This window comes from Macaca thibetana, chromosome 8, assembly GCF_024542745.1.
Source record: "Macaca thibetana thibetana isolate TM-01 chromosome 8, ASM2454274v1, whole genome shotgun sequence".
NCBI lineage: Eukaryota > Metazoa > Chordata > Mammalia > Primates > Cercopithecidae > Macaca > Macaca thibetana.
Window position 1 is genome coordinate 48,495,676 of NC_065585.1, and position 26,955 is coordinate 48,522,630.

Genomic DNA, 26,955 nt, shown 5'->3' on the forward strand with positions numbered 1-26,955 from the left:
AAAGCCAAATTGACAAATGGGATCTAATTAAACTAAAGAGCTTCTGCACAGCAAAAGAAACTACCATCAGAGTGAACAGGCAACCTACAGAATGGGAGAAAATTTTTGCAATCTACTCAGCTGACAAAGGGCTAATATCCAGAACCTACAAAGAACTCAAACAAATTTACAAGAAAAAAACAAACAACCCCATCAAAAAGTGGGCAAAGGATATGAACAGACATTTCTCAAAAGAAGACATTCATACAACCAACAGACACATGAAAAAATGCTCATCATCACTGGCCATCAGAGAAATGCAAATCAAAACCACAATGAGATACCATCTCACACCAGTTAGAACGGCGATCATTAAAAAGTCAGGAAACAGCAGGTGCTGGAGAGGATGTGGAGAAATAGGAACACTTTTGCACTGTTGGTGGGATTGTAAACTAGTTCAACCATTATGGAAAACAGTATGGTGATTCCTCAAGGATCTAGAACTAGATGTACCATATGACCCAGCCATCCCATTACTGGGTATATCCCGAAAGGATTATAAATTATGCTGCTATAAAGACACATGCACACGTATGTTTATTGCGGCACTATTCACAATAGCAAAGACTTGGAATCAACCCAAATATCCATCAGTGACAGACTGGATTAAGAAAATGTGGCACATATACACCATGGAATACTATGCAGCCATAAAAAAGGATGAGTTTGTGTCCTTTGTAGGGACATGGATGCAGCTGGAAACCATCATTCTTAGCAAACTATCACAAGAACAGAAAACCAAATACCGCATGTTCTCACTCATAGGTGGGAACTGAACAATGAGATCACTTGGTCTCGGGAAGGGGGACATCACACACCGGGGCCTATCATGGGGAGGGGGGAGGGGGGAGGGATTGCATTGGGAGTTATACCTGATGTAAATGATGAGTTGATGGGTGCTGACGAGTTGATGGGTGCAGCACACCAACATGGCACAAGTGTACATATGTAACAAACCTGCACGTTATGCACATGTACCCTAGAACTTAAAGTATAATAATAATAATAAATAAAATAAAATAAAAAAGAAAAAGTCATTTCTATCTTGGCAGCCATATACACAGTTAAAACTTGTACATATTTTGTTACTAATAGGAAGAAGGATGGAATAAACAGGAAGATATTTATCAGTCTGTCATGTTTGACTATTATTCACCAGGCAGTACCGTTTTTTTCTTTTTGAGACAGGGTCTCACTCTGTTGCCTAGGCTAGAGTACAGTGGTGCAATTATGTCTCATTGCAGCCTCTGCCTCCTGGGCTCCAATCATCCTCCCACCTCAGCTCCCTGAGTAGCTGGGACTTCAGGCATGCACCAGCACATCTGGCTATTTTTATCATTATTGTTATTATTATTTGTAACAATGAGGTCTCATTATGTGGCCCAGGTTCGTCTTGAACTTCTGGGCCCAAGCAATCCTCCTGCCTCAGCCTCCCAAAGTGCTGGGATTATAGGCATGAGCCACCATGCCCAGCCTCACTAGACAGTATATTTTGTAATAGCAGGAACTGTATCATTCACCAAGCACAAATAAGTTGGGTATACTTTTAGCACAGTATTTATCACATAGAAGACCCTTAATAACATTGATTGAATTCAATCTATTTATATCCAATTCAGGTAATCCAGAAGAGTGTCTTCAATTATGGTTTTCAAAAGACTCAGAGGCTAAACACTTCAGTGAGTATGTATGTAATATTTTCTCTTTTTCCTCTTTTCCTCCACCTCCTTCTTCCCCCAACCCCTTCTTCTTCTAAGGTAGCCTTGATTTTTTCTAAGCTAAGTTTCTCCTTGTTAGTTTTAATTGTTGATTACGTTGACTCTTCAAATCTTCAAGATCAACCTGTGGACTTTCATTAACCTGCAGAACAAAACTCCTGTCCTCAACTGGGACACAAAGGGAACTGTTAGGATATCAAGATTATGTAGAAAAAATAGTTGATATTTGTAAAACAAAAAATAATAATAATTTTTTTGAGACAGGGTCTTGCTCTGTCACCCAGGCTGGAGTGCAGCAGTATGATCTCGGCTCACTGCAATCTCTGCCTCCCGGGTTCAAGCGATGCTCATGCCTTAGCCTCCCTAGTAGCTGGGACTACAGGTGCCCACCACCACACTCGACTAATTTTTGTATTCTTAGTAGAGACAAGTTTTCACCATATTGGCCAGGCTGGTCTCAAACTCCTGACCTCAAGTGATCTGCCTGCCTTAATCTCCCAAAATGCTGGGATTACAGGCATGAGCCACTGCACCTGTCAAAAATAATTTTTTTAAAAAAGCACTTAGAATGGTGCCTGGCACACAGTTAATGCTATATAAGTGTCAAAGATTTTAGAAGATAGATAGATGGGTAGATAGATATGCATGAATGGATGGGTAGTTTGAAGGGAGGAGGGAGGAGGGAAGAAGGCAGGGAGGGAGGGAAGGAAGGGGTAAGGAAAGAAGGAAAGAAGGAAAAAAGGAAGGAAGGAAGGAAGGAAGGAAGGAAGGAAGGAAGGAAGGAAGGAAGGAAGGAAGGAAGGAAGGAAGGAAGGAAGGAAAAATGAAAGACAAGTTGACGTTTTCTCCCCTTATTCATGAGTAGGTTATAACACTTTCTACCAGAGGCAAAAACAGTCAGTAGGCCTGTATGGCAGGAGCCATCTCACCAGAGACCCAAATATTTATTTCTTTGTGTGGCTGAGCTTGGATGCACTTTGCCTACTACATGTGTGGCAGTCAAGCTAACCGCTCATTGGTTTCTTAAGGTATACTAAAATGACAAGCAAAAGTGAATCAGAGTGGACATTGGTGTAGCAGGTAGAGACAGGGCCTGACTTAGAAGGATACCAGTGCCTTAGCAAGAAATTCCAGGATGTCTTATGGAGCAAAGCTTGAGAGTTATTCTTTTAGGGTCATTCTCCTACATGTTAGGGATGAGGTAGCACACAAAATAAGTCAGGATAGGAGGTGTCCTGGGCATGGAAAATGTGTGTACTCCCTGGTTTGGATATAGTTGCCTGTGATGGATAATGCATTTGCCTACCATGAACTCATTCTCCATTTTTCTAGTAACAGTACTTTGGTACCCTTCTAGAGCTCCTCTGCTGTCTTTCCATATGATTCTGATACCATCCCTCCCCAGCCCCAGACCCAGAATGACCACTCAGAATAGCCCATCTTCCAGACCATGTGATTAGTTTAAAATAGGTACGTGACCCAAACTGGGCCAGATTCTTCCTTAAAATTTAATACACGGCCAAGAGCAGTGGCTCACGCCTGTAATCATCCCAGGACTCTGGGAGGCCAAGGTGGGTGGATCGCTTGAGTCCAGGAGTTGGAGACCAGCCTTGGCAACATGGCAAAAAACCTCTCTCTGCAAAAAATACACACGCAGAAAAATAGCTGGGCATGGTGGTGTGCATTTGTATCCCCAGCTACTCAGGAGGCTGAGGTAGGAGGATCACCTGGGCCTGGAAGGTGGAGGTTGCAGTAAGCAGTGATCAGGCCACTGCACTCCAAACTAGTTGATACAGTAAGACTTTGTCTCAAAAAAAAAAATTAATACAGATGCTGGAAAAGTGAGGGTATATTCTTCTAGACAGGTGAGGAAAGTGAAGTTGTTGTATTTGCAAACATCTTTCTCAACCCCAGAAAACCCATACGTACTGAAAAAATGTGGCCACACCAAGGAGGGGGGTAGAGATAAGCAGAGAGCTGATCTAAAGTGCTGCTACCATCTGAACCCCAAGATCCAGCTATGCCTGAAGCTAAATTCGCTCCTTTTCAGCTACATGCACCAATAAATTCATTTTATATTTAGGCTTATTTGAGTTAGCATTTCTGTCATTTGCTTTCAAAAGCAAATGTATTGTTGTATTAGTCTGTTCTCATGCTGCTATAAAGAGCTTCCCAAGACTGGGTAATTTATAAAGGAAAGAGGTTTAATTGACTCACAGTTCCGCATGGCTGGGGAAGCCTCAGGAAACTTACAATCATGGCAGAAGGGGGAGCAAACACATCCTTCTTCACATGGAGGCAGGAAGAAGTGCTGAGTAAAGAGGGAAAAGCCCCTTATGAAATCACCAGATCTCATGAGAACTCACTATCATGAGAACAGCATGGGGGTAACCACCTCCATGATTCAATCATATTGCACAAGGTCTCTCCCACGATATGTGGGGATTATGGGAACTGCAGTTCAGGATAAGATTTGTTGGGGGGACAAAGCCAAATCATATCAATTGAATTGGTTTGGTCACTTTAACAACTCCCTCATCACCCATGGCTAAAGCTGCTGACGTCCTGTAAACAGCTCCTACAGTTAAGTCCCATTGGTTTAGAAAATTGGTCCAGGTTCCACTTCGTACTTTCCATGCTAAACCTCTTGCTCTGGTGCCTTACCTCTACTTCTGTCTTGTGTCCTGGTAACTGGATCTCTTTAGATTGATACTTCATGGTACCTTGAGCCTGGCCTTCTCTTTCAGTCTCACCCTGATTGTAGTGTTTCCAAGAACCCTGGGCAGCACACTTACTATTCTACTAGGCAGCGTCTCTGACTTCTGCACACAGCCAAGGATCCCTGAGTCAGACGTTTTACCACAAGGAAGAACAAGTGAGTCATTTTGTCTCCTCAAGCAGGCTCTGCAGCAAACCTTCCAGGTCCTCTTAATAGATACAGGCCTTCTTTTGATGTCATCTTTCTTAGCTTTAATGCATATGATTTGGAAACCCAATGATAAAAACCTCCTATGTATCCCTATAAACTATTCAGGACTTTTCCCATGTTTGGTAATAGGAATTTTTGCTAGGAAAGGATAAGAAAGAATAAGATTTTATGAGAAGATTAATCATTCAAATGAGGAAGTCCTAAAAATATACAGTGAATAAGGCACTCTTGCCACACAAAAAAGAATGTAAAACGTGTCCTCGGGGAGGATGTCCATTCTCTGGGCTGAATTATGTTCCCACTACGGATTGCATCATTGAAGTCCTAACCCCTAGTATCTCAGCATGTGACTGTATTTGGAGATAGTCTTTAAGGAAGTAACTAAGTTAAACTGAAGTAATTAGGGTGGGCCCTAATCCAATTTGACTAGTGTCCTTACTAGAAGAGAAGATCCGGCCACAGACATACACTGAGGGAAGACTGTGTGGAGACACAGGTAGAAAATAGCCATCTACAAGCCGATGAGAGAGGCCTCAGAGGAAACCAACCCTGCTGACGCCTTGATCTCAGAATTCTAACATCCATAACTCTAAGGAAATAAATTTCTGTTTTCAGGCCACCCAGTCTATGGCACTTCTTTATGGTATCCCTAGAAAATTAATAATGTCTTCCACTAATTATTAACAAACTGGCGTCTCTTCTCACCAGATCCTTTGGGAAAGAATAATAGAAATCTTTTTCTGGCTCCCTTCCTCTCACCTCCCCCTACTCAAATACCCACAGAAAGCAAACACATGGTATTTGTGGAGTAATCACTAAGCATCATCTTATTCGGCCAATGGCTAAGGGAAGGGTCTGGGGTTTCAGTCATTGAAAAGGAGAGGGGGCCTAGTGGTAAAAAGCCAGTGTTTCCTTCCTCAAGAGCCAATACTGGTCTCTTCTCTTCTTCTTTCCTTTCCTCTCTTCTTCCTGAATAATTTGTGCAAAAGTCATTAGATGAAGCTAATGATGAGATGAGGAAGGCTGTGTGTGTGTGTGTGTGTGTGTGTGTGTGTGTTGGGCTGGGAGTGGGTAGTAAGCCATGATGGCCCAGGGCAGGGACCAAGAGGGTGTCCACAGGGGGTGGCCTGGCATGAGGTAGCCTCATCCAGAAATAGTGAGAAGGACATTTATGTGGATGGACTGCCTCTTGTGAGGTATTGAAGGCTGAGTGGGGTGAGACGGGTCTCTGTGAGGGATGGGGGCTCTGTGTGGGGTGTCAGAGCCAGAGTGGGTTGAGGAGGGTGTCCCTTCCCCGACAGGAGTGCAGCCCAGTATAGGGTGTGGCAGCCTGAGCAGGGTGAGGAAGACACCCTCACAGCAGGCAGAGTGGCTCAGCATGCTGTCAGAGGACAAGAGGGGTGAGGAAGGCATTCACACTGGGGTGGGCTGGGGCTGGCATGGAGCATCAGAGCCTCAATCATCAGTTGAGGAGGATATCCATGCAGACAGGCCTGCCTGGTATGAGATGGCAGGGCTTGGGCAGAGTGAATAGGGCATCTACATGGTAGGTTGGCCCAGTATGGCATGTTAGAGCCCAAGTGATGTAAAGAGAGAAGACGAGAGATTTGTTATATACAGGTGGATTTGTTACATACAAGTAACTAAATATATTAAGGTCAAGGAGAGCTAGGAATCCTATTGTTGGAGAGGAGGTTACAAATATGACAAAAGGAAAACTAGAATGAATCCCGTGGTGTTGCATTAGAATTGGAGTTAAGGATGTGAATGCATAGTTTTCAAGATTTAAATAGATAAATAGATATAGATAAAAAATAAATATAAAAGTACACACAGACAGACATATACACATTTCCCAGGTCTATGCACTAAGAGGGTCTGGAAGCAGTGACACTCCAATACCAAGGAACATATTGAGTGTCTAGATTTTGGTTTCTACACACCATTCCGAAAGACACCAGGGATCTTTGGATAAATGGCTGATTCCAAAGCTGGGCTAGGGAACTTGCAATACAAGCCTGAAAGTTCTATTTGTACCAGAAAGTAAGAAAGTGCTCAAAGAATTTAGAGACATGTTATATCAAAAGGACGTAGAAACCAGACTGAAGGGACTCCCACTAGCCAAATATGGACTAATATAAGCATGAAAATAAATAATGTTAGTAATCGGTGATGACCCATGAAATAGAGTAGTTTACATATGAGTCCAAACTGATACAAATAAATAACAAACTGAAAGTATGATAAGAAATAGGTTATGGACATAGGCTCAAAGTACCTTCCCACAAGATACCAACTATTAAGGGCAAGATGCCTGACAAATGCCGCCTTAATGAATGATCAGTGTTAACATAATCAGTAATGGGACAAATCTAAATCCTATACCACCTAATGGGATGCAATGGGAATATAGCATCAGTTCTATGACATTTCTGACGGATGCATAGCCTGTTTCTAATCATGAAGATGCATTAGACAAACCTATATTGAAGGACGTGTTTTTAGCCCTCTTTAGCCTTTTATCTCTACAGGTGTCAAGACCACGAAAGTCAAGGAAAGACTGAAGAATGTTTCATACTGAAGGAGACTAAAGAAACATGACAACAATACTCAACACATTATTCCAGACTGGATTCTTCTCCTAAAAGACATTACTGGGGTGACTTAAGAAACTTGAACAGGCTGGGAGCGGTGGCTCACATCTGTAATCCCAGCATGTTGGGAGGCCGAGGAGGGCAGATCATGAGGTCAGGAGTTCGAGACCAGCCTGACCAACATGATGAAACCCCGTCTCTACTAAAAACACAAAAATTAGCTGGGCATAGTGGCATGTACCTGTAGTTCCAGCTACTCGAGAGGCTGAGGCAGGAGAATTGCTTGAACTCGGGCGGCAGAGCTTGCAGTGAGCCAAGATTGCACCACTGAACTCTAGCCTGGGCAACAGAGTGAGACTCTGTCTCAAAAAAAAAAAAAGAAAAAAGAAAGAAATAAATAAACTTAAACAAAGTCTAAAGAGTAGATGGTAGTGATGTACCAATGTTAATTTCCTGATTTGATGCTTGTATTGTGGTGGTATAGGAGAATGTCCTTTTCGTAGGAAATATATACTTAAAAATCTAGGAGTGACGGGGCATCATGACAGTAACACACTCTTGCTCACATGCTTCAGGAAATAAAAATTATTATTTGTACTACAACTTTTCTGTAAATTTGGGACTGTTTCCAATTTTCTTTAAAAAGTCAAGAAAGAAGGACAACTGGTCCAGTCTCTTCAACACATCTGTGTCATGTAAAAGGGACAGATTAAAAGAGGCATTTGGGGCATCCCAAGCAGATGCAAATGTGGTCCTGGGTGGGATTCAATTTGCATAAACCAATTATAACGCACAGTTTATAGATAACTGGGAAATGCATATATGGCTTATTATTACATAGATGAAATGTGTTGAAATGGAAAAATGTGGATCAGTGACTAAAAACAAAAGTGGGGAATAGAACAGCAGTAGGATCATGTGCTCTCATTTTGTGGAAAAAAGAGAAACACAAATAATGTACTAGTGTAGTAACCTAGTGCTAGTCCTCACTGAGCAGTGGGAATACTTTTTTATTCTCTTATTTTTGCTTGTTCTTATTTTCAAATATGTAACAATGTACGTGCCCTGTTTCTATACTAGTAAAAGATGTCTTTTAATGTAAAATTTAAATAACACAATTAGGGAAAAAGAGTCCATAGCATGGGTATTCACAACCTTTAATAACTTACATTGTTATCAACTGAGACACGTGGACGTTACTGAAGACATTCAGGCAAAGTCCCTGAAAAGTATCTCCTTGCCTCTGACATAGGGTTGCCATTTTTAATACCATGTAGAAATGCCTCAGTAATCTCACTTGTAAAATGAGGATGAATATCCTGCCTCAAAAGGCAATTGGGAGGATTAAATGAGTTAATATAGCTGAAAAGTATGGAATAAATGATTTAATAGATGCCAATAGCATGTATGTTCTACAAATACAAAATTTCTGATCATCTCCGTTTTTCTTGTTTCATAAAGAAGATGAAAACAGATATAGCCTCACAGTTCACATTAGAATTTGGTTTTTTTATTCACAACTTCTTATATCACAATATAAGAATATATATATGAGGTCAAAAAATAAGCTGCTAAATTCTGGGTTTAAAAAGAATAATACATATAAGAAACTTCTGACTGGGCACGGTGGCTCATGCCTGTAATCCCAGCATTTTAGGAGGCTGAGGTGGGTGGATCGCCTGAGGTCTGGAGTTCAAGACCTGCCTGACCAACATGGTGAAACCCCATCTCTACTAAAAGTACAAAAAATAGCCAGGCATGGTTGTAGGCCCAGCTACTCAGGAGGCTGAGGCAGGTGAATTCCTTGAACCTGGGAGGCGGAGGATGCAGTGAGCCAAGATCATACCACTGCACTCTAGCTTTGAAAACAGAGCAAGACTCTTTTTTTTTAAAAAAAAAAAAGAACCTTCTGTGTGCCAGGCATTGTTCTAAGTGCTTTACAAACAATGTATTTTTAATCATCACAGTAATCCTATGAGGAGGATGATCCTATTAACATCTCTATTTCATAGATGAAAGAAGTAAGCCACAGAGACGTTAGTTAACTTGCCCAGTCAGACAGCCAGTTAAGAGGCAGGGCCAGAATTACAACCAAGCAGTCCGTGCTTTCAGCCTCTACCCATGTGCCACTCTTATCATGCCATAACCAAGTACAGGTGAACTCCGATTTAGGTGCCAGTGGCTTTCTAAAAGCTCCCTTCTAAGCTAATGTTTCAAGTTCCAAATGTGTTTCCCCCCAGAACAGTGTTACAGTATTACAGGTTAGATTTGGTTCCTTAGGCCAACCTATTTAAGTAGACCAAACCTATTTAACTCACAACATGGCTGATTCAGAACCACTGTGGCCCTAAGACCAGTGTCACTCTAGACAGAGGATAGTGGATAAGTTTAATCTCCCAAACCAATTCCAATTGATTACTTGTGGCTGCATGGATCATTGTCTGGAGAAGAATTCCGAGGCTGGCCTTAGCAGGAGAGCATACTAGAATCAATTAATGATGTCTGAAGAAATGGGAAAAGAAAACCAAAAACCAGATATTTGTCATCTCTGCTCCAGTGACCTTGTCTCTGAGTACTCCTCAATCTCGAGCCCTGAGGAGTCTAGGGAGTAGGGGAAGTGGACAGGAGAACGATACAGAGAGCAGAGAGGAGAAGTAGATACTAGAGATGCTTCAGTGACAGTTTGGGAGACCCTGACGAAATCAATGGCTGGGGCAGCTCTGATGTGGGGATAACAGCTGTTCAGAAGTGTGGGTAATTTATAAGTCAAGTATTCCCACATCATCAATGCCTGCCAAGCCCCTCCTCAAACCCCAGTGATCCACTCACTAGCAAGGGGAGGTAAGGTATTGATATCTTCTATTCCACTGACATTTAAAAAGTCAGGCGCAGAATGGTTAAACGACTTGTCACACAGTGAGGCCCAGGACATCAGTCACAAGTTATATATAAATGCAATGTCAGAGTGAAGTGAAAATGAGCACATATAACCCAGCAAGATGATTCCACAAACCACCAGCTTGCGTGCAGAACTGTTAAACCCAAGTTTGGGATGGGTGGAGCCTTGATTCACAGTGCTGAGGTTTTCAGAGTGGACATTAGGATGCAAAACAGACTTCGCATGTGGTTTGCTGAGAACTTGTTTCTCAACATAAACTGGGGAGAAAAAAAGCATTTGATGCTAAAAGTGAGTCCCAAGCTAGGTCCCATTTAGGAGAGTACTGTAGCCCAGCAGGCCTCCAAAATGTCATGTCAGCTTTCGAAGGCATTTCACAGTTGCTGCAACAGCACTGCTGGAACAAAGCCAGGTGACTTTAGAAGAAGCCCAGTCCCTTAGACACAGATGACACTGCCAAGAGCAAAATAAAAAAGGGCCATTGCCTGGCTTGGCATCTGGATCCTGCAGCTGCCAAATCATATCCATTAGCCATGCCAAAGTAATCCATGGAGAAATTCCCAATGAGAGGCCCACCAAGCCAGAAAATTGTCTATGATCCAGGCAAGCAGTGGGTTCTAGCTCACCAGCGTCTGCTGAGATTGACGGACAACTTTAAGAAAGTCAGCAGAAAGATTTCAGTTCCTACCTCTTATTTATAGACGGGCACTTTTGTGAGTGTATGTTCACACACATGTGCACAAACACATGGGAGAGAGACAGAAACACAGAGTCAGGGAAGAGAGAGAGGGAACTGGGAAGGACAGAGAGACAACAGCCATTTTCTAACCCCACTGTATAATGAGAAACTGAGACACAGGGACTGAACTACTACCCTGAAGGGAGAAAAGTCATGCCTACCCTGCTAGGGAGGAAAAACAAAAACAAAGTAAAAACTCCCAAAAGTTGGCCAAGCCGGGCAGCAGCTCTTCTCCCACCCGCACATCTGCCTTGGGCTTTTCTTCTTTTCAGATTGTTGTGAGAAAACAGATGGCTACAGAAGCCTGAATTTTAAATTTATGAATGGAAATTTGAACAGATGTTAGCAATCAAGATGGCATATAAGAATTTTTTTCATACCATGTTTACAGCCCAGCCTCCTTCACATAAATGGGAGAACGGGTCATAAAAAGGGTAGTTTTTGATCTCAGGGACAGCCTGGATCCAGTGTGGTGATTATGTGGCACAATGGCGGAAATATTGAAAGAACAAAGGGAAAAAACACTAATCAGTTCCCTGTTTAAATGCTGAATATTTATCCGCAAAAATGCTAAAATGTATCTGGAAGAAAACTATAAATTCATCAGAGCACTTGCTGTGCCTTAAGGAGGTAAAGTACAAGTCCAGGGTTTAACAAGTATCTGTGGACACCTAGTTACTTCAGATGTTTTTAGACTTTTGACAGGACATCAGTCATTTGTTTGTTTTGTTTTGCTTGGCTGAACGTCCCAAATATATGGGATCCCACCAAATTTCACAGAGAAATGGAGAAGATCTGCTGATACACGCAATGTTTGGAACCGGGCTGGTACTAAGAATGGTAGTGGTAGTGGGGATGGGAAGGAGAAGGGGGTGGGGAGGTGTGGGGGTGTGTGGGGTGGGGATGGCAAAGTGAATCAAACATAATCTAGGTCCTCAGCATAATTAGAATTGAAGGCAAAAGCAGATTATCTATATCATCTATATCTATGTATATCTATATCAACACAAAGCCAGACAAGGTATAATGTTAAAGGCTAAAGGAGTGGAGGAAAAGGAGTGAGGTTGATTGAGGGAATGGATAATGACAGTAGTTCCTGATATCCTGAGAAGAGGAGAGGATTATGGAGTGTGCGGCCATCTGGAAGAAGAAGAGAGGGTCACCCAGGATTTGTTAGCAAATCCGGTTGGTTAGATCTTCAACAACTCGGATGACCTAAAGTTTGAAAACACAGATTATATTATGTTATCAGATATTGTAATGTAACATCAACACACCATTTATTATATATTCACTTGGATTTCCTGACTTTGAGGCTACCCTGGCTCTCTAGAATCTGACCACTTCCATCACCATGATTGTCTCTCTCCTTGAGTCCCGTGATAGCTTCACTAGTCTCCCTGTTGTGTTTCTGCCCATCTCTGCCACCTCCAATTAGCCTATTGTCAACATGTTAATCCAAGTAAAATCACAGTAATCCCTTTGACGCACTGCTTCTCAAAAAGAAGTTCCTGCTGGAGCAGCAGCCGCTGCACCTGAGAAACTTGTTGGAAATGCACATTCTCAGGTTCCACCCACGAGTTTCTCAGAATCAGAAACTCCAGGGCTGGGGCCAAGAAATCTGTGCTTTAACAAGACCTACCGATGATTCTGATCCCTGCCGAGGTTTGAGAACCAATTTTAAGCATAGGTCAGATCACGTCACGTTTTGGCTCAAAATCCTGCTCCCCAAAGTCATCACAATGAGTACAAGGCCATAACTATGCGGTCTGGCCCAGGGATACCGCCCTGACTACCCACCAGTCTACTCTCTAGCTCACTGGCTCCTTGGCTACACTCTAAGCCTTGGCACTTGCTGTTCCTTCTGCCTGTAAGGCTTCCCAGATCCCCCAAGGCCCTGGTTCCCCTTCCCCACACACCATGGCTCAATCCCTTACCACCTTCAACTCTGCTCAAATGTCACCTTTCCACTGACACACAGTCACTCATGCATTACTTAATGATGAGGATATGCTTCGAGAAATGCATCATTGGGCAATTCTGTTGTTGTACAAACAGCATAGAATGAACTTAAATAAACCTAGATGGCATCACCCGCTACATGCCTAGGCTATATGGTATAACCTATGACTCCTAGGTTACAAACCTGTACAGCATGTTACCATACTGAATACTGCAGGCAACTGTAACACAACATTAAATGTTAATATATGTAAAGATATATAAACTTAGAAAGAGTACAGCAAAAATACGGTAATATAATCTTATAAGACCACCATCATATATGCAGTCTATCATTGACACAAACAATGTTATATAGCCCGTGACTATTTAACTTATTTTTGTCTGTCTCTTCCCAGGGACTGGAATTGTGCCCGGCAAAGTGCTCAGGAAGCATTTGGTAGAAGAATAAATTAACTATCTTTTTTTTTTTTAAGACATAATCTCGCTCTCTTGCCCAGGCTGGAGTCCAGTGGTACCATCATGGCTCACTGAAGCCTCCATCTCCTGAGCTTCAGTGATCCTCCCACCTCAGCCTCCCAAGTAGCTGGGACAATAGGCTCATGACACCATGCCCAACTAATGTTTTTTGAAAGTTTTTTGTAGAGACAGTGTCTCACTCTGTTGCCAGGCTGGTCTCAACTCTGGACTCAAGCAGTCTTCCCACCTCGGTCTCCCAGAGTGCTAGGATTACAGGTGTGAATATTGAGGATCTCCCAGAGGCCAGATATAGTACTAAGTGCATCACTTCCATTGCCTCACTGAATTCCCACAAGTCAATGTGGTAGATATTATTATCTTTATTTTACACATGAAAAAACTGAGCTAAGTGAAAAAAACGGGTAACAGATACTAAAAGCATAAAGGACTAAGATGTGGGGTTATCAGAAAAGGAAACTTCATGATCTCTAAGTCCTGGATCTGACACAGAGTTAAGTTGTCTACATTTTTACCTTCTTTACTGCTCATCCCTGCAATTGATCTCTACAGAGGAATTGAAGCATACTCTGGTATTTACTGAAGCAGAATGTAATTAAGCTTGGCAAAAATCATGCTTTCAATGACTAGGACAGAGCTACAAGTGGGAGAATTACTCACTGCTTTATTTGCTATCTTCCCATTGTAAACACAGATAATAGTGGCACTTCCTGATATTCAAATAATTCTTACTCCTTCACCCAACTACTATGTTCTATGTTAAAAACAGTTCAGATTTTATGTTATTAATGACCAGGTAGAAGAGGATACTTTACCTAACTATTAATTTTCTCAAAAATGTGTCAGTGGTGCATTGTGGGGACTTTCCTCCCTTGCAATGAAAGATTGTGCTATCTGCTAAGCATCTGCCAACATGGCAAACCAGTGCTCAATAGCGAATCAGGTACTGGTTCACCTAAAAAGGTAGTCAGAATGCCAGAAGGCAGACCCAGGACCATCCTTCTCTATTTGCAGTAGTCCCCCACCTGCAATTTCACTTTCCACAGTTTCAGTTACCTGAGGCCAACTGCTGTCCAAAAATATTAAATAGGCCAGGCGTGGTGGCTCATGCCTGTAATCCCAGCACTCTGGGAGGCCATGGCGGGTGGATCACCTGAAGTCAGGAGTTCAACACCAGCCTGACCAACGTGGTGAAACATCATCTCTACTAAAAAATACAAAAATTAGCTCGGCATGGTGGCGGATTCCTGAAATCCCAGCTACTCGGGAGGCTGAGACAGGAGAATCGCTTGAACCTGGTGGGGGCAGAGGATGCAGTGAGCTGAGATTGCACCACTGCACTCTAGCCTGGGTGACAGAGCAGGACTCTGTTTCAAAAAAAGAAAAAAAAAATTAAATGGAAGACTCTGGAAATAAACAATTCGTAAGTTTTGAATTCTATGTAGTTCTGAGTAGTGTGATTAAATGTCCTGCCATTTTGCTGTATCCCACCCGGGACATGAATCCTCCCTTTGTCCCATGTCCCTATTCTGTAGACGCTCTCCACTGCTTAGTCACTGAGTAGCCATCTTGGTTATCAGATCAATGGTCACAGTACCACAGTGCTTGAGCTCAAGTAACTCTTATTTTGGTTAATAATGGTCCTAAAGTGCAGGAGTAGTGATGCTGATAATTTAGATATTCTAAGAAAAGCCGTAAAGTGCTTCCTTTAAGTGAAAAGGTAAAAGTTGTCAACTTTATAAGGAAAGAAAAATATTGTATACTGAGGCTGCTAAGATCTAAGGTCAAAATGAGTCTTCTGTCTGTGAAATCGTGAACACTATATTGTTATAATTGTTCTGTTTTATTATTGTTGTTGCTCATATCTTACTGTGTCTAATTTATAAATCAAACTTTATCATTGGTATGTAAGTGTAGGGAAAAACATAGTTTATACAATTGTCAAAGTCAAATAAGATATAGAGATGAATCTCTAAATTTAAAATGTTTTAGTCCAGGCTTGGTGGCTCATGCCTGTAATCCCAGCATTTTGGAGGTCGAGGCAGGTGGATTACTTGAGGTCAGGAGTTTGAGACCAGCCTGGGCAGCATGGTAAAACCTTGTCTCTACTAAAAATACAAAAAATAGCCAGGACTGGTGCTGCATGTCTGTAGTCCCAGCTACTTGAGAGGCTGAGGCAGGAGAATCACTTGAACACAGGAGGCGAAGGTTGCAGTGAGCCAAGATCTCGCCATGGCACTCCAGCCTGGGTGACAGTGAGACTCCATCTCAAATAAATAAAATAAAATAAAATAAAATGAAATAAAATAAAATGTTTTATATGGGAAGCAAGAATTGAAATTCAAGGAATGCACACAGACTGGGTGGTCTTCAGTATGTCCAAAGAACAAGAGAAGGTTGGAGGTTTTATAAAAAGGAGAAATGTTACCTACTGCTTTTCAGTTCATTGGCACCATTTTCAAGAAAGTTCACTGGAGAGCTGGCAGGCTCTGATTGGTGAGTGACTGCAGTAGGTAAAACTAGTCTGAGAGACACAGCAGCTTGTTTCAGCAGCTGTTGATAAAACTAGTTTCAGGTTACAACAGGCAGCTTCAGCAGCCAGGCTTGCAGAGAATTACATTCTCAGAGCAATGTTATATACCATACGTTCTTCTTCTCTTAGGCTCCTTGACTGAATTGGTTGGATATGAAAAAAATGACCCAATTTGTATGAGCAACTTTCACACAGTATAGGGCTAGATATCTCCATGGTTTTAGGCACCCACTAGGGGTCTTGGAATGTATCTTCTTTGGATAAGGGGGGGGTGCTACTGTACTTACCTCTGCAAATAATCTCATCTAGTCCCACGGCTTTTAATACCATCTACATGCTGTTCACTCGTGTGTCATCACCAGGGGTCCAGGAAGGAAAACAGAACCCACACCTGGTAGCGCAATAGAGAGAATTTAATACCAGTTGGTTGCAAAGATGTTGGAAAAGTTGTAAGGGCAAACTGGAGAGAGAATACCAACATCAGGAAGTTGATGCCTCCCTAGGGGTAGAGAAACCAAGAAGGAAAGTGGAGTTATGAGAGTTTAGGAATAGTGGGAGCTAGGGACATGGAGGAGGGCTTGCCTGGTGGGGATTTAACTACAGAGGAAGTGCATTCATGCTAGAGATGTTGCCTAGAGCAAAGAGAGGGGAAAGTACTCTGGCTTTTCCTCTCCTACTGACTGCAGTCTTTCGCCAGTGTCTTCCATTGGCCAAACTTTCCCAGAGGCCAGTTGGCAAGGAAGCTTGGGAAATGTAGCTTGCGTGGGTCAACCTTGCACACCCCACTCTCCTGGTATCCACTCATCCTCAAGCCATGCAGAGTAGAGCATGAAAGAGCAGGAAATGAATCAGAGTGCCAACAGGCAAATGAACACTAACACTTCCCCTAAATTAACATCTCCAGCTCCAAGAGAGGACCTCTTCTCTGAGTTCGATTCTGACATGTAATTTGTTCACCTGACACTTCCACTTGGTTGTCTAATAGTCCTCTCTAATTTAACATGGCCCAATACAAACCCTTGGTTTAGCAGCCAATTCCCCTTGGTATTCCTTCTCAGAACGATTCATCCACTGCTCAGTAAAAATAGCAATGCCCTCTTTGATTCTTTTCTTTACTTCCTACTTCTTCCAACCTTTTAGAAAGACCTATTGATTGTTCCTCCCTAAACAGTTCCTCTCCATCTCCACTATGACCACCTTAGGCCAAGCCACCACCATTCCTTCCCTAGGTGGCTATAATGACCTCCCACTGTGTCCACTTATAATGCATTGTTCAGGGGGCAGTTCCTGCAGACCTTGAGGGCAAGGGTAAGAAGCAGGGGCTTTATTCTAAGTGCTATAGGAGCCATTGGAGAAAGCAACATAAACTAATTTCTACCTTAATGAGATCAGTTTAGCTTCCTCGTGGGAAATAAAATACAAAGGAACAAAAGAGGAAGAAGACAAGTTAAGAGGGGATTGCACTTCTCAGCCCCCTTCTTCCACCTCTTCTACCTCTGTCTCCCCCCTCACCAGCTACTGGTCTTCTCCCTGTTACTCCAACATGCCAAGCTTGTTCCCTCTTCAGGATCTTTTCACAGCTAAAATCATGCTTGTCCTGATTTTAGCACAACTGGCTACACATCACTCAGGGCTTTTCTTCTCAGAGATCTTTGCTGACTCAGCTGTAGTAGTAATGATGGCTGCTCACAAATATCCCATCTCTCTCCTTCCGGGCACAAAGTAAGATTGCACTTCTCTGCACCCTGGACATGAGATGTGGCCATATGACTTGCTTTGGCAAATTAAGTATGGGTGGAATCTTTAAGATCCCACTGTGTGCTTCACCCTTTTTCCTTCTACCAGAGTGACCACCAGTGTTTCAGATAATGGCTACTCCATCAGCCTGAGCCCTGGAGAGGGGATGACAATTATCCAGAGCACAGCTCCCCATCAACCAGTAGGACACAGAGTGGAGCAAGAAAGAAATCTTTGCTGTTTTAAGTTGCTGAGACTTTCAGATTGTTACCATAGCATACCTAGCTTCTCCGGACTGTTACAGCCCTTCAGTCCCACATGTCAGCTTATATTGTATTGTGTCCATTGTGGAAATTACCAACTGATAATTTCCATTTGTTAGTTTCATTTATTGATTTTATTTCCACTCTGCAACCCACACCAAGTTCATGAAAGCTCCACGTGAGCCGGGTCCTTGTCTATGTGGTTCACCACCATACCTTCTAATGCTTGAAGTTTCCAGTGCATAGTCAGTAGGCAAATACCTGTTGAACTTCTGATGGATTGCACATACAAGCATTTGTTTTTTGAATGCTATTGTGCCAACAAAACTGGAATAAATGCATCTTGCACTCAGCATCTCTGAAGCACCAAAGCCTAACATTTCACTCTGCTATTTGTGGGTTGGACTGACAGCTTGGGTTACACCCTTCCAGCTAATTCGCAGGAAACCAAGTTGCTCTCAAAGTTGTCACGATTCCATGCTGAGAAAAGGCCCTGCTAAAGATCATGTGCAGCAGATAAACAAAAATAAATGAAACTTTACAACCATAAACCATAAGAGTGAAGTCACCCAGAGTTTGGAGATAGAGTGGGACAGAAGTGATTCTGGAAACTGTTTTTACCACTAAAAGATGTTGTTTTACCCTTTTAAAGTTTTTTGTGCTGACTTAATGTAACTCCCCAGAAATGGCCAAGTCTCAAATTTCACTATTGTCATAAAATACTAGACCTGAAAAAAACCTTAGGGATCACTCAATTCAGATTACTCCATTTATCATCTGGCTTAATTTTAATTGGAAACCTCTTAGGGTCTCACCGATGTCTGCTGCGAGCTTAGAATTTAGAAATTCACATTAGAGATAGTGTTGCTCGAAGTTGTTCCCTTTTTTGGTACTATCAAATATGTTTAAAAATTTTTTTCTCTACCACCCCCTTATGTAATCGAAATAACACTATAAAGATCACACTTATAAAATTAACCCCACAATATTTCTAGGTTTTATATTTTTGCTTACCTAACATCTTTCCTTGATGTTTCAAAATGTCTAACATATTGAAGAAATAAAGCTCCTTAAAACTATGAAGTAGGACACAGTAGTTTCTTTAGGGACACTTGAAGAAGGTAATTGTATTCTATATTTAATTAGCTTACTCTCCTAGACCTAACAGACTATATCCATAAGTACATTTTGTCTAACTTGCAAAAAAGTGCATTAACAAAAATTCACTAAACATTTGATGTGAAACTATCAATCCTTAAGAGATGGCAATTTTTATAATGTTGTTCACTTTTATTAAACAGGTCCTAATCCTGAAATTCAGGTACTACGCACCCACCTGCAGCTGAACATGAAAAACAAAAATAAAACCCAAGTGCTTCCTATTCCCCCTACGGGCTGAAAATGGGACAGTGTGAATATTTCAAGTCTCTCAAACACAAAGCCGTATTCACTCAAGGGAAATCATTTACATGTGGTTAAGGAAACAGGAAATTTTCACATTGGCTTTAATATTTACATTTTACCAAAATTTTCCTGAACTCAGTAATCATTACTAACACTTTTTATAGTATTATTTACTGCATCTTAAAAATAAAAACTAAGCAGAAAGTGTACAGTTGAAGAAAACTGGATGTCAGTCTATACAATGATTTACTTTTGGCATGACAGACTTTATTTTGGCACTTTCACAAATATTTTGCTTTACAGCAGTGACAAAATATTTGCCAGAAATTTTTCTTTTTCCTGGCACGGATATTCCAAGCAGTTGTTATTCTATGAATTGAATTTCACTCTGCTTTGCACAGTTAGAGGTATAACCGTTCCTACCCTCTGTAATTGAGGGACACTGCGTGGCTTTAGAAAGCACTGTTTCCTTTTAGTCACTCTGAAGTGAATTGACTCTGTACGTGATGGGGCAGGAATTTGAGAATTAATTAAGGCCATTAAGGATTTAAGTAAACACTGTTCCAAGTGTTGCTTAAAAAATGTTTCTAATGAATTCTGTGGCAATTCCAGGGAATGCTCTCAAAATGAAGTATTCATACTTTATTAAAAGTAAATTGTATGTTGGAAAAGTTGCTTTTTTTTGCTGTCTTCCTACTTGGATGGCTCACAGTTTAAAACAAAATTAATGGTAAAATAGAAAAAGGAAATGTTTAGTACAGAAAGTACCAGCCAGGGTACCCTCATACCTCCATCTCCTTCCCCAGGCATCACTCTTTCCAGCCACTCAATCCTAAAGCAGTGAGGCCCTCATTTTAACACACAGAGCCTCCTTGCCTACCCTCCTTCCCTGTAACGTGAGCTATTGTAGTCCATTTATTAGTTCTTCGGTTAAGCTTCAGTAGACACTTGGAGCACAGTTGCAAAGGTAAATCAATCTATAGGCCTAAGCCTTAGATACCAACATCAGGAAAGCCCCCTTCAGATCTTTGGAATTTAGAGTCTTAGAAGTTATTTGCAAAAGCAGGCATCTGTCTTAATATTGCCATCAGCTATTCAATAAAGGTTGCAAACTTCGAAATTCCCTGGCAGCCTTCCAATATCTCTACCTAGACACACACAGGATAATACATTCAGATTTCCTCTGGCCAATTCAGTAATAAACAGTCTCATCGACAGGCTCTTTGGTCTTGATTTACAGACACTTTGGAACACTTAGAAATCAAACCCACGTCATCCTTGAGAGCAGACGGCCGTTAGCAAAGGGGAGATGTACATTTGATCAAAAATGTACAAAATTTATAACAGTGACATTTTCAATATTAGGCCACATGATTTATTCAGTAGTTTTTATGTTCCCAAATTACAATTTATGTCTATTCATAAGACTACAAAAGTTACCATTAGAATTGTCTGTGCTTATAAAATACCAACTTTTTTTTAAACTGTTATATATACTCATTAACACCAGTCTGCAACAAGTTACATAGAATCAGAGGCACTTCAAAGGCTTAAAAAGACGTTTACAACTTAAATGCATTTTTAAGAACAAAAACTTATTTTTCTTTAAACCTCTACTCGTACCTTCAAATTGCAAGAAATTAACAAATACAGTGGCCAAAGGAATCTGCAGCAACTTCTTAAAATACTGTTAGCATCTTTGGGTTTGCTGAGGCTTGTCAGTAACTTACATCAAATCCTCCCAAAAGAAGATCTGATTAGATAGATATGACTAAACAGTTTTGTAGTAATAATCCAATTTTACACATTAATTTGCTGTTGCAAATCTGCCCAAAGCTACAGGTAATGAAAAATAAAGCAAGTGTAAAATGGATAGTCTGACACTTAAAAATTTATACAAAGTGGAAGTTAAAGTTTACATATTTGAAAATCACATATACACTAAATTACCATTATCTGAATTTTCCAAAGACAAATTGCACCATGACAGCTACAAAAGGCATAGGGTTTGGTTTTAAGGGCACAAGAAGGGAGGGCAGAGGAGAGGAGGGCGACAACAGATAAATTAACAAAGTAAGACCAACTTGGTAAGGTCAATCTGAGACATGCTGACACAAATGAAACAGCTTTCATCATTGAGTCATAGGAAAAAGACAATCATTTTGTATTTGCGCATAAAAGTTTAAACCAATTCCATGAACATCGAGGGTTTTCATAACATAATATTTTGCCACTGCTATTCACAGAACACTGCAGATGTTAAATTTTATGTTGTTCTAAAGAAATACATGAAATGTTTTAAATACAATGGGATTTTATCATTAAAGTGCCAGAATGGCTCTTTAATGAAAAAAACAAAAAACAAAGATCTTCATTATTCTATGCAAAAGCTTTATTTTGAAAAGTTCAGTGATCTCATAAATAGAGACACTAAGTTGGAGTTTTAAGCATAAAACTCCTTAGTAGGTGCCTTCTGGTAAGCAGCACTGGATGGTTTGCGTTCTCCAAGGTCATAGCTTCCTTCATCCTTCTTTCTCATGCGATACACCAACAGCAGGATAAGAAAAATTGCAAAGAGAAAGCCAATAACTCCACCAGCAATGACAGCTGAAACAATCAAAAGGAAAATGACTTTAGAAGAGATTCAAGGGTTGCAGACGTTAGCTTTATTGTCAAGCCCAATCTGCTTACATTTTTCTAAAAGGCTTAATTTGAAAACCCCAATAAAAAAAAAAACAAAAAAAACTAGATTCAATGAAGCAACCTGGTAACTATGCAAATCTCAAACTCCTCAGGAAGGTACAGTAATTTCTTTGGTTAGTGTTAACAATACCACCCAAAAACCTCAATAAGAAAAAGCTGGCCTTGATCTTCACTCATTCCATACTTGAAAACTACTTTTGTCTTTTCAGAACTCACATTTCATATTCTAATTTTCTAATTGCTTTTTTCAACACAAAACAGTGTAATTGACTTAAAATTTTAAAGAGTATATATGAAAAAAGCATGCAAATTTATTTCTATTCTTGGACTTGAGACTATCAAGTGTTCCTAAATCTTGAAAATTTTCCCCTTTAAAATATGTGCACTTCCATCCAATTAAGTTAAAATAGAAATAACGTTCTTAACACCTTGGGCAGTACATATGTGAACTGCCTTCCCCCTAAAGAACTTTTCCTTCTCTTTATTTTGAAATATGGAACACCTTCGAGCAAGACTGATGGATCTTCACACTCTGCCATCTCTCTACATCCAGTTGTTCTGGATCAATTCAGATGTTAACTTTCCCTCTTTTAGGCTACCTCCCATCCCCTGCACGATGGCTGGTGAAGGGGTAGGTTGAGGGAGCTGGTGGACAATAAAGACAATGTTTGCTGAGCCTCTTGCTTCTCGCTGTAGAAGCAAGCATCCGCAAGACTGCTTTCAGCAGAAAGGTGACAGCAAGCTTTGCTGCACTTCTGAATATCACTTAGACTAACAGAAGCCTATACAGGCACCCTCCCACCTGACACCCACCAGGATACTCACCTGCTAGGACTTCTGTCCGTTTAAACAGACTGTCTGAGTGTTTCTCAGTATACACATTTGTATCTTCTTCAGATGGGTCCATTTTCCTTTCTGAGTCAGAGAGGTGAACTTTCTCTTTATCAGTTTCTTCAGGTGACTGGTATGGGAAACAGGGAAAGATTACACTGATTTAAGAAAATGTGCTGGAAGGAAGAAATAATGAGTATACTCCAAAATTCCTTTTTTTTCCCCAAAGAATGAGTTTAGGAAATAGTTGGAATAATCACTTGTGTGATGTTTATAGCAATGGGTGAGTGTCATGATGGACCCATGTAGTTCATGGTTTTGCGTAACACCCATCACATGATCAGGCAAGTCAGAGAGCTAGTGAGTTCATAATAATGCTAAGGACATGGTGAGGTTGTTTTAGTGGACATTTCCTAAGATCTCTACTTTCTCACCACTCTTCTAACTTCGGGTCACCATCTCCCTCCGACTGCTCTAACCCAACAGCACTGCCCCAGTTCTCCTTACTCCTTCACTTCTCAACTACACAGGGCACGATGACAACAGCTCCCTTTCAGATATTCTCTCATGCCTGACTGGGCTTTTCCTGTCCCCACTCTGCAGGGAGCAACCCCCAAGCCTTACTCCTAATGCTTCCCCCTAGTCATATCACCTTCAGCAAACCCTGGACCAGGACTTCCGGGGACTTGGGTTGTGCAAGTAGCTCCTCCCTGATCATATCATACTTCTTTTCTCCACCTGGATTTCCTCACCTGTCTAATGAACAACACTCACAGGGTCTCAGACACTGCACAATGCTCAAGTAGAAATCTACCTCTCACAGCCGCCATCTCTAGTCAGCATTATTCCCAAGAAGTCAGCAGCCTGCAGGACATTAACTGTTGGCTGTACCACCTTTAACTCTACTCGTCAAGTCTAAGTAGTAATTAATTCACTGCTGAATCGGATCAGCCTTCTTTTCTATTCCCATTAATGGCGCTGTATTTTGGGGTGTTCCCAAGTTATCTATTTCGACGCATTTCTTATCATATGTTATCCATGTCACAGCAATGTCAATTTGCCTCCATCTTGCTCTCACATTAACTTCTTCCCTTGGGGTCTCATTTCCACAGCTTTGTTAAGGTGGCCAGCACATCACACCCCAGCTCCCATCCTGCTTCGACCTCAGAACTGTACGTGTTGGGTAGCTTCCAGTCCTCACCCAATCCACCACTTACTCCCAGCAGAAAACCCTGTGAGGCCATTTCCACCACCTCTTCATCATCAAAAATGATTCTTAACATCTGTGCTGTAGTTCAGTGGTCCCCAATCTTTCTATGAAAAAAATACAGGCCTCCTACCAGAGGTTCCATTTCAATTGGTCTGATTTCAGGTCACCATCTCCCTCTGACTGCTCCAATCCAACAGCACTGTCCCAATTCTCCTTACTCCTTCACTTCTGAGCTGTACAGGGCACTATGTAGCTGGCACTGATTTTTATTGCTATTTAAGTTCTCCAGACAATTCTATAGTTTGAGAACCAGTGGGTTAGAGAAGTCCCATTCAAAGGAGTTGTTCATTCTCTAACAGTCTGAAGTTCTTGTTGGCCAACATCACTGATGAAAACACTGTCAACTTCATTGAGGTTTAAGACTAAATGTGGCTGGGTAGGGCGCCTGAGGTGAGAGGATCATTCGAGACCAACCTGGGCAACATGCTTAGACCTCATCTCTACAAAAACATTTTTTAAATTAGCCAGGCATGGTGCTGTGTACCTGTGGAGGATCTCTTGATCCCAGGAGTTGGAGGCTGGGGTGAGCTATAATTGTGCCACTGCATTCTAGCCTGAGTGACAGAGTGAGACCCTGTCTCAAAAAAAAAGACTGCAGACAATAATCCTCAGCTCTACTACTCTTCATAAGTTCCTGAGAGCTTCCTACCATCTTCATTAGGATCCACAGAGTCTAACATACCATGGCTCAGCAAAGCAACTGATTGCTTTCTGAAGGCTAGAGTTCATCCAAAATGGCGGCCTGCTAGTTAAGTCTAGAGGCTTAAAGAGTGTAAGAAGAAAAGACCTCACCTTCTTGGGCTGTGCAAGTAGCTCCTGTGGGACCCTGACGACATCACACTTCTTTTCTGCACCTTAAGGCCACCCTCATTGCTAGGAAGGACCATAAGCTAGACCAGGTGGATTCATTTGTACTCTAGGGTATGTAAGATCAGTAGGTCCCTGTCTCAGTGAGCAGAAAGCTAGGCTTCCACTGAAGGTGGTATGTAATAAAGTACAATAAAGAGTAATTGTCGTTCTCAAGTTGCAAGAAACTCTGTACTATCTAAACCTCAACCTCCTATGCTTTACAAAAAGCAGAGGACATAGAAAAATGTTCATTGCACTGGTGCACAATATGCACTGAAAAGGTCACGGTCCTCTCTATTACTATGAGAGAAGAAAATATGATAGGCCTTCCCAGGCCTTCGGGTACCAAAGTAAAGCAGAAGAGAACAGCACATTGGCAGTATTTTTCCTGATTTTTTTCTATTCTTCTCATGAAAAGCCCATCATTAATTGGCTGCCTGGTGGAAGGACGGACAACAGATCAGAGAATGGATTATCTGGGTTCTAGTCTAGAAACCTTTTCACTGCTCATTAGTACTGCTTTACTATCACAGGTTAGAAAAGGGAAGAGAAATATCAAATAGGTGAATACTCAGGTTTGTGACTAAGGAGAGAGGTAAACAAGTTCTGGTGAGAAATGAAATGGACATAAGCAGTCACTGTAATATGAGAGACTGAGTTTAATTTATCCATATCCACATCATCTTTGTTCCATTGTTATTACAAATCATATGGTTTCACCATGGGATTTTTGGGTCCCTAAAGTCATTTAAGAGAGTTGATCTTTTCAGTTTCCTCTGACTCAGCTTCTGATCCGGCAGGCTGAACAAAGCGTGCAATCCAGGGATCTGAGAGTATGGGGACTGAAGGACTCCACATAACTGGAGCCGCCCTGCAGCTGGAAGTGTGGAAGTGCACAAGCCTCAAGCGGCTCTGGGTGGAAAATTCATTTTTCAAGTCAAAATGTTTTATCGTATAGAAGCAGAGGCTTGACTAAGAAGAAACCATTTTGTAATATGGAACTAATCTGAAATACCTTAACTCTTGTATGAATATATGTGCAAAATCAATCTGCAAAAAGGCAGCAGGGATGATTAAATGAGGCCAAGTAAAGATCTGCCACATCCATGTCTGGTTGTTTGGATGCCATGGAAATGGAACAGAAGTAAAAGCTTATGAGTGATGCTCTGCTCAAACAAATAATGAGATGGCTTTTTTTGCATTTTAGTCACTTAAATTTATAACAAACTAGAGAGGATATCTGTTACAGTGACATTAATGCCACTGTGAGACCGATTCAAAAGCAAAATCTACACTAATGGTATCCTAGAGGCAATGTTCAATTCGGCTGTACCACATAAAGACCAAAATGAAAAATTTAATCATCATTATTCATGTTATTCATGATCAATATTATCATTATCAGTGCTGTGAACAGTGTTCGACACATAATGAATAGCACTCAATAAATCTTCCATAAATGGATGAATTTTTATTATTACTACATAGAACACAAATGATAGTAAGAATATAAAAGTATTAAAATAGTTTGGGCTCCTTAATTTTTAAGTTCACCTGCCAAAGTTCTATATTTTTTATCTCGATCTGATGCAATTACTTTCTTAAAACCAATTTTTAAAAACTTAAATTAGTGGTCAATTCATTCTTGTTAACAAACCAGAACTCTATGTCAAATTAAGTCTTGCTTAGGATACAACTCTCTATCACTACAAGCCAAAACTCACCCAGGAGAGTTTCTTCCCTCAAGCTAGTGAGTCCTAATTGTCTCTGACTTCAACAGATTTAGTCAAGAGAAGTGGTCAAATAAAAATGTGGTAAGAGCCAAATGCATATTTAGTAGATAGCAGATAACTGTGCCACACACACTCTGAGGCATTCAGTCATCCTAACACCAACTGCACCTACACTTTTCATTTCTCCCTTTCTTTTTTTGTTTCATTCACTCAACTATACATTGATACAGTAGCTTCTATGCAGGGATCCAGCATATGCCAGGTGAGTCGCTCTCAGT

The 26,955-nt window shown here is 41.2% G+C and overlaps 2 protein-coding genes across 36 annotated transcripts in view; one reads left to right on the forward strand and one right to left on the reverse strand.

The window, feature by feature from the left end:
- Positions 1-26,955, forward strand: part of LOC126960839 (cytochrome b-c1 complex subunit 7) — a 1,171,628-nt gene that overhangs the window by 777,183 nt on the left and 367,490 nt on the right. Inside the window, exon 1 of one of the 35 annotated variants that reach the window (XM_050800578.1) lies at positions 3,714-3,717. The exons of 33 other annotated variants lie outside the window; for them this stretch is intronic. The gene's annotated coding sequence lies outside the window, so the exon portion shown is untranslated. Of the gene's footprint in view, positions 1-3,713; positions 3,718-16,155; positions 16,160-26,955 lie in introns of those variants that run through there. One more of the 35 variants, XM_050800584.1, reaches the window with a different exon arrangement.
- Positions 19,537-26,955, reverse strand: part of SDC2 (syndecan 2) — a 116,538-nt gene continuing 109,119 nt past the window's right edge. The window contains exons 4-5 of the mRNA XM_050800555.1: positions 22,820-22,955; positions 19,537-21,898 (exon numbers count right to left, since the gene is read on the reverse strand). Coding sequence (XP_050656512.1) covers positions 21,735-21,898; positions 22,820-22,955 — 300 coding nt within the window. The 3' untranslated portion in view covers positions 19,537-21,734. The remainder of the gene's footprint in view (positions 21,899-22,819; positions 22,956-26,955) is intronic.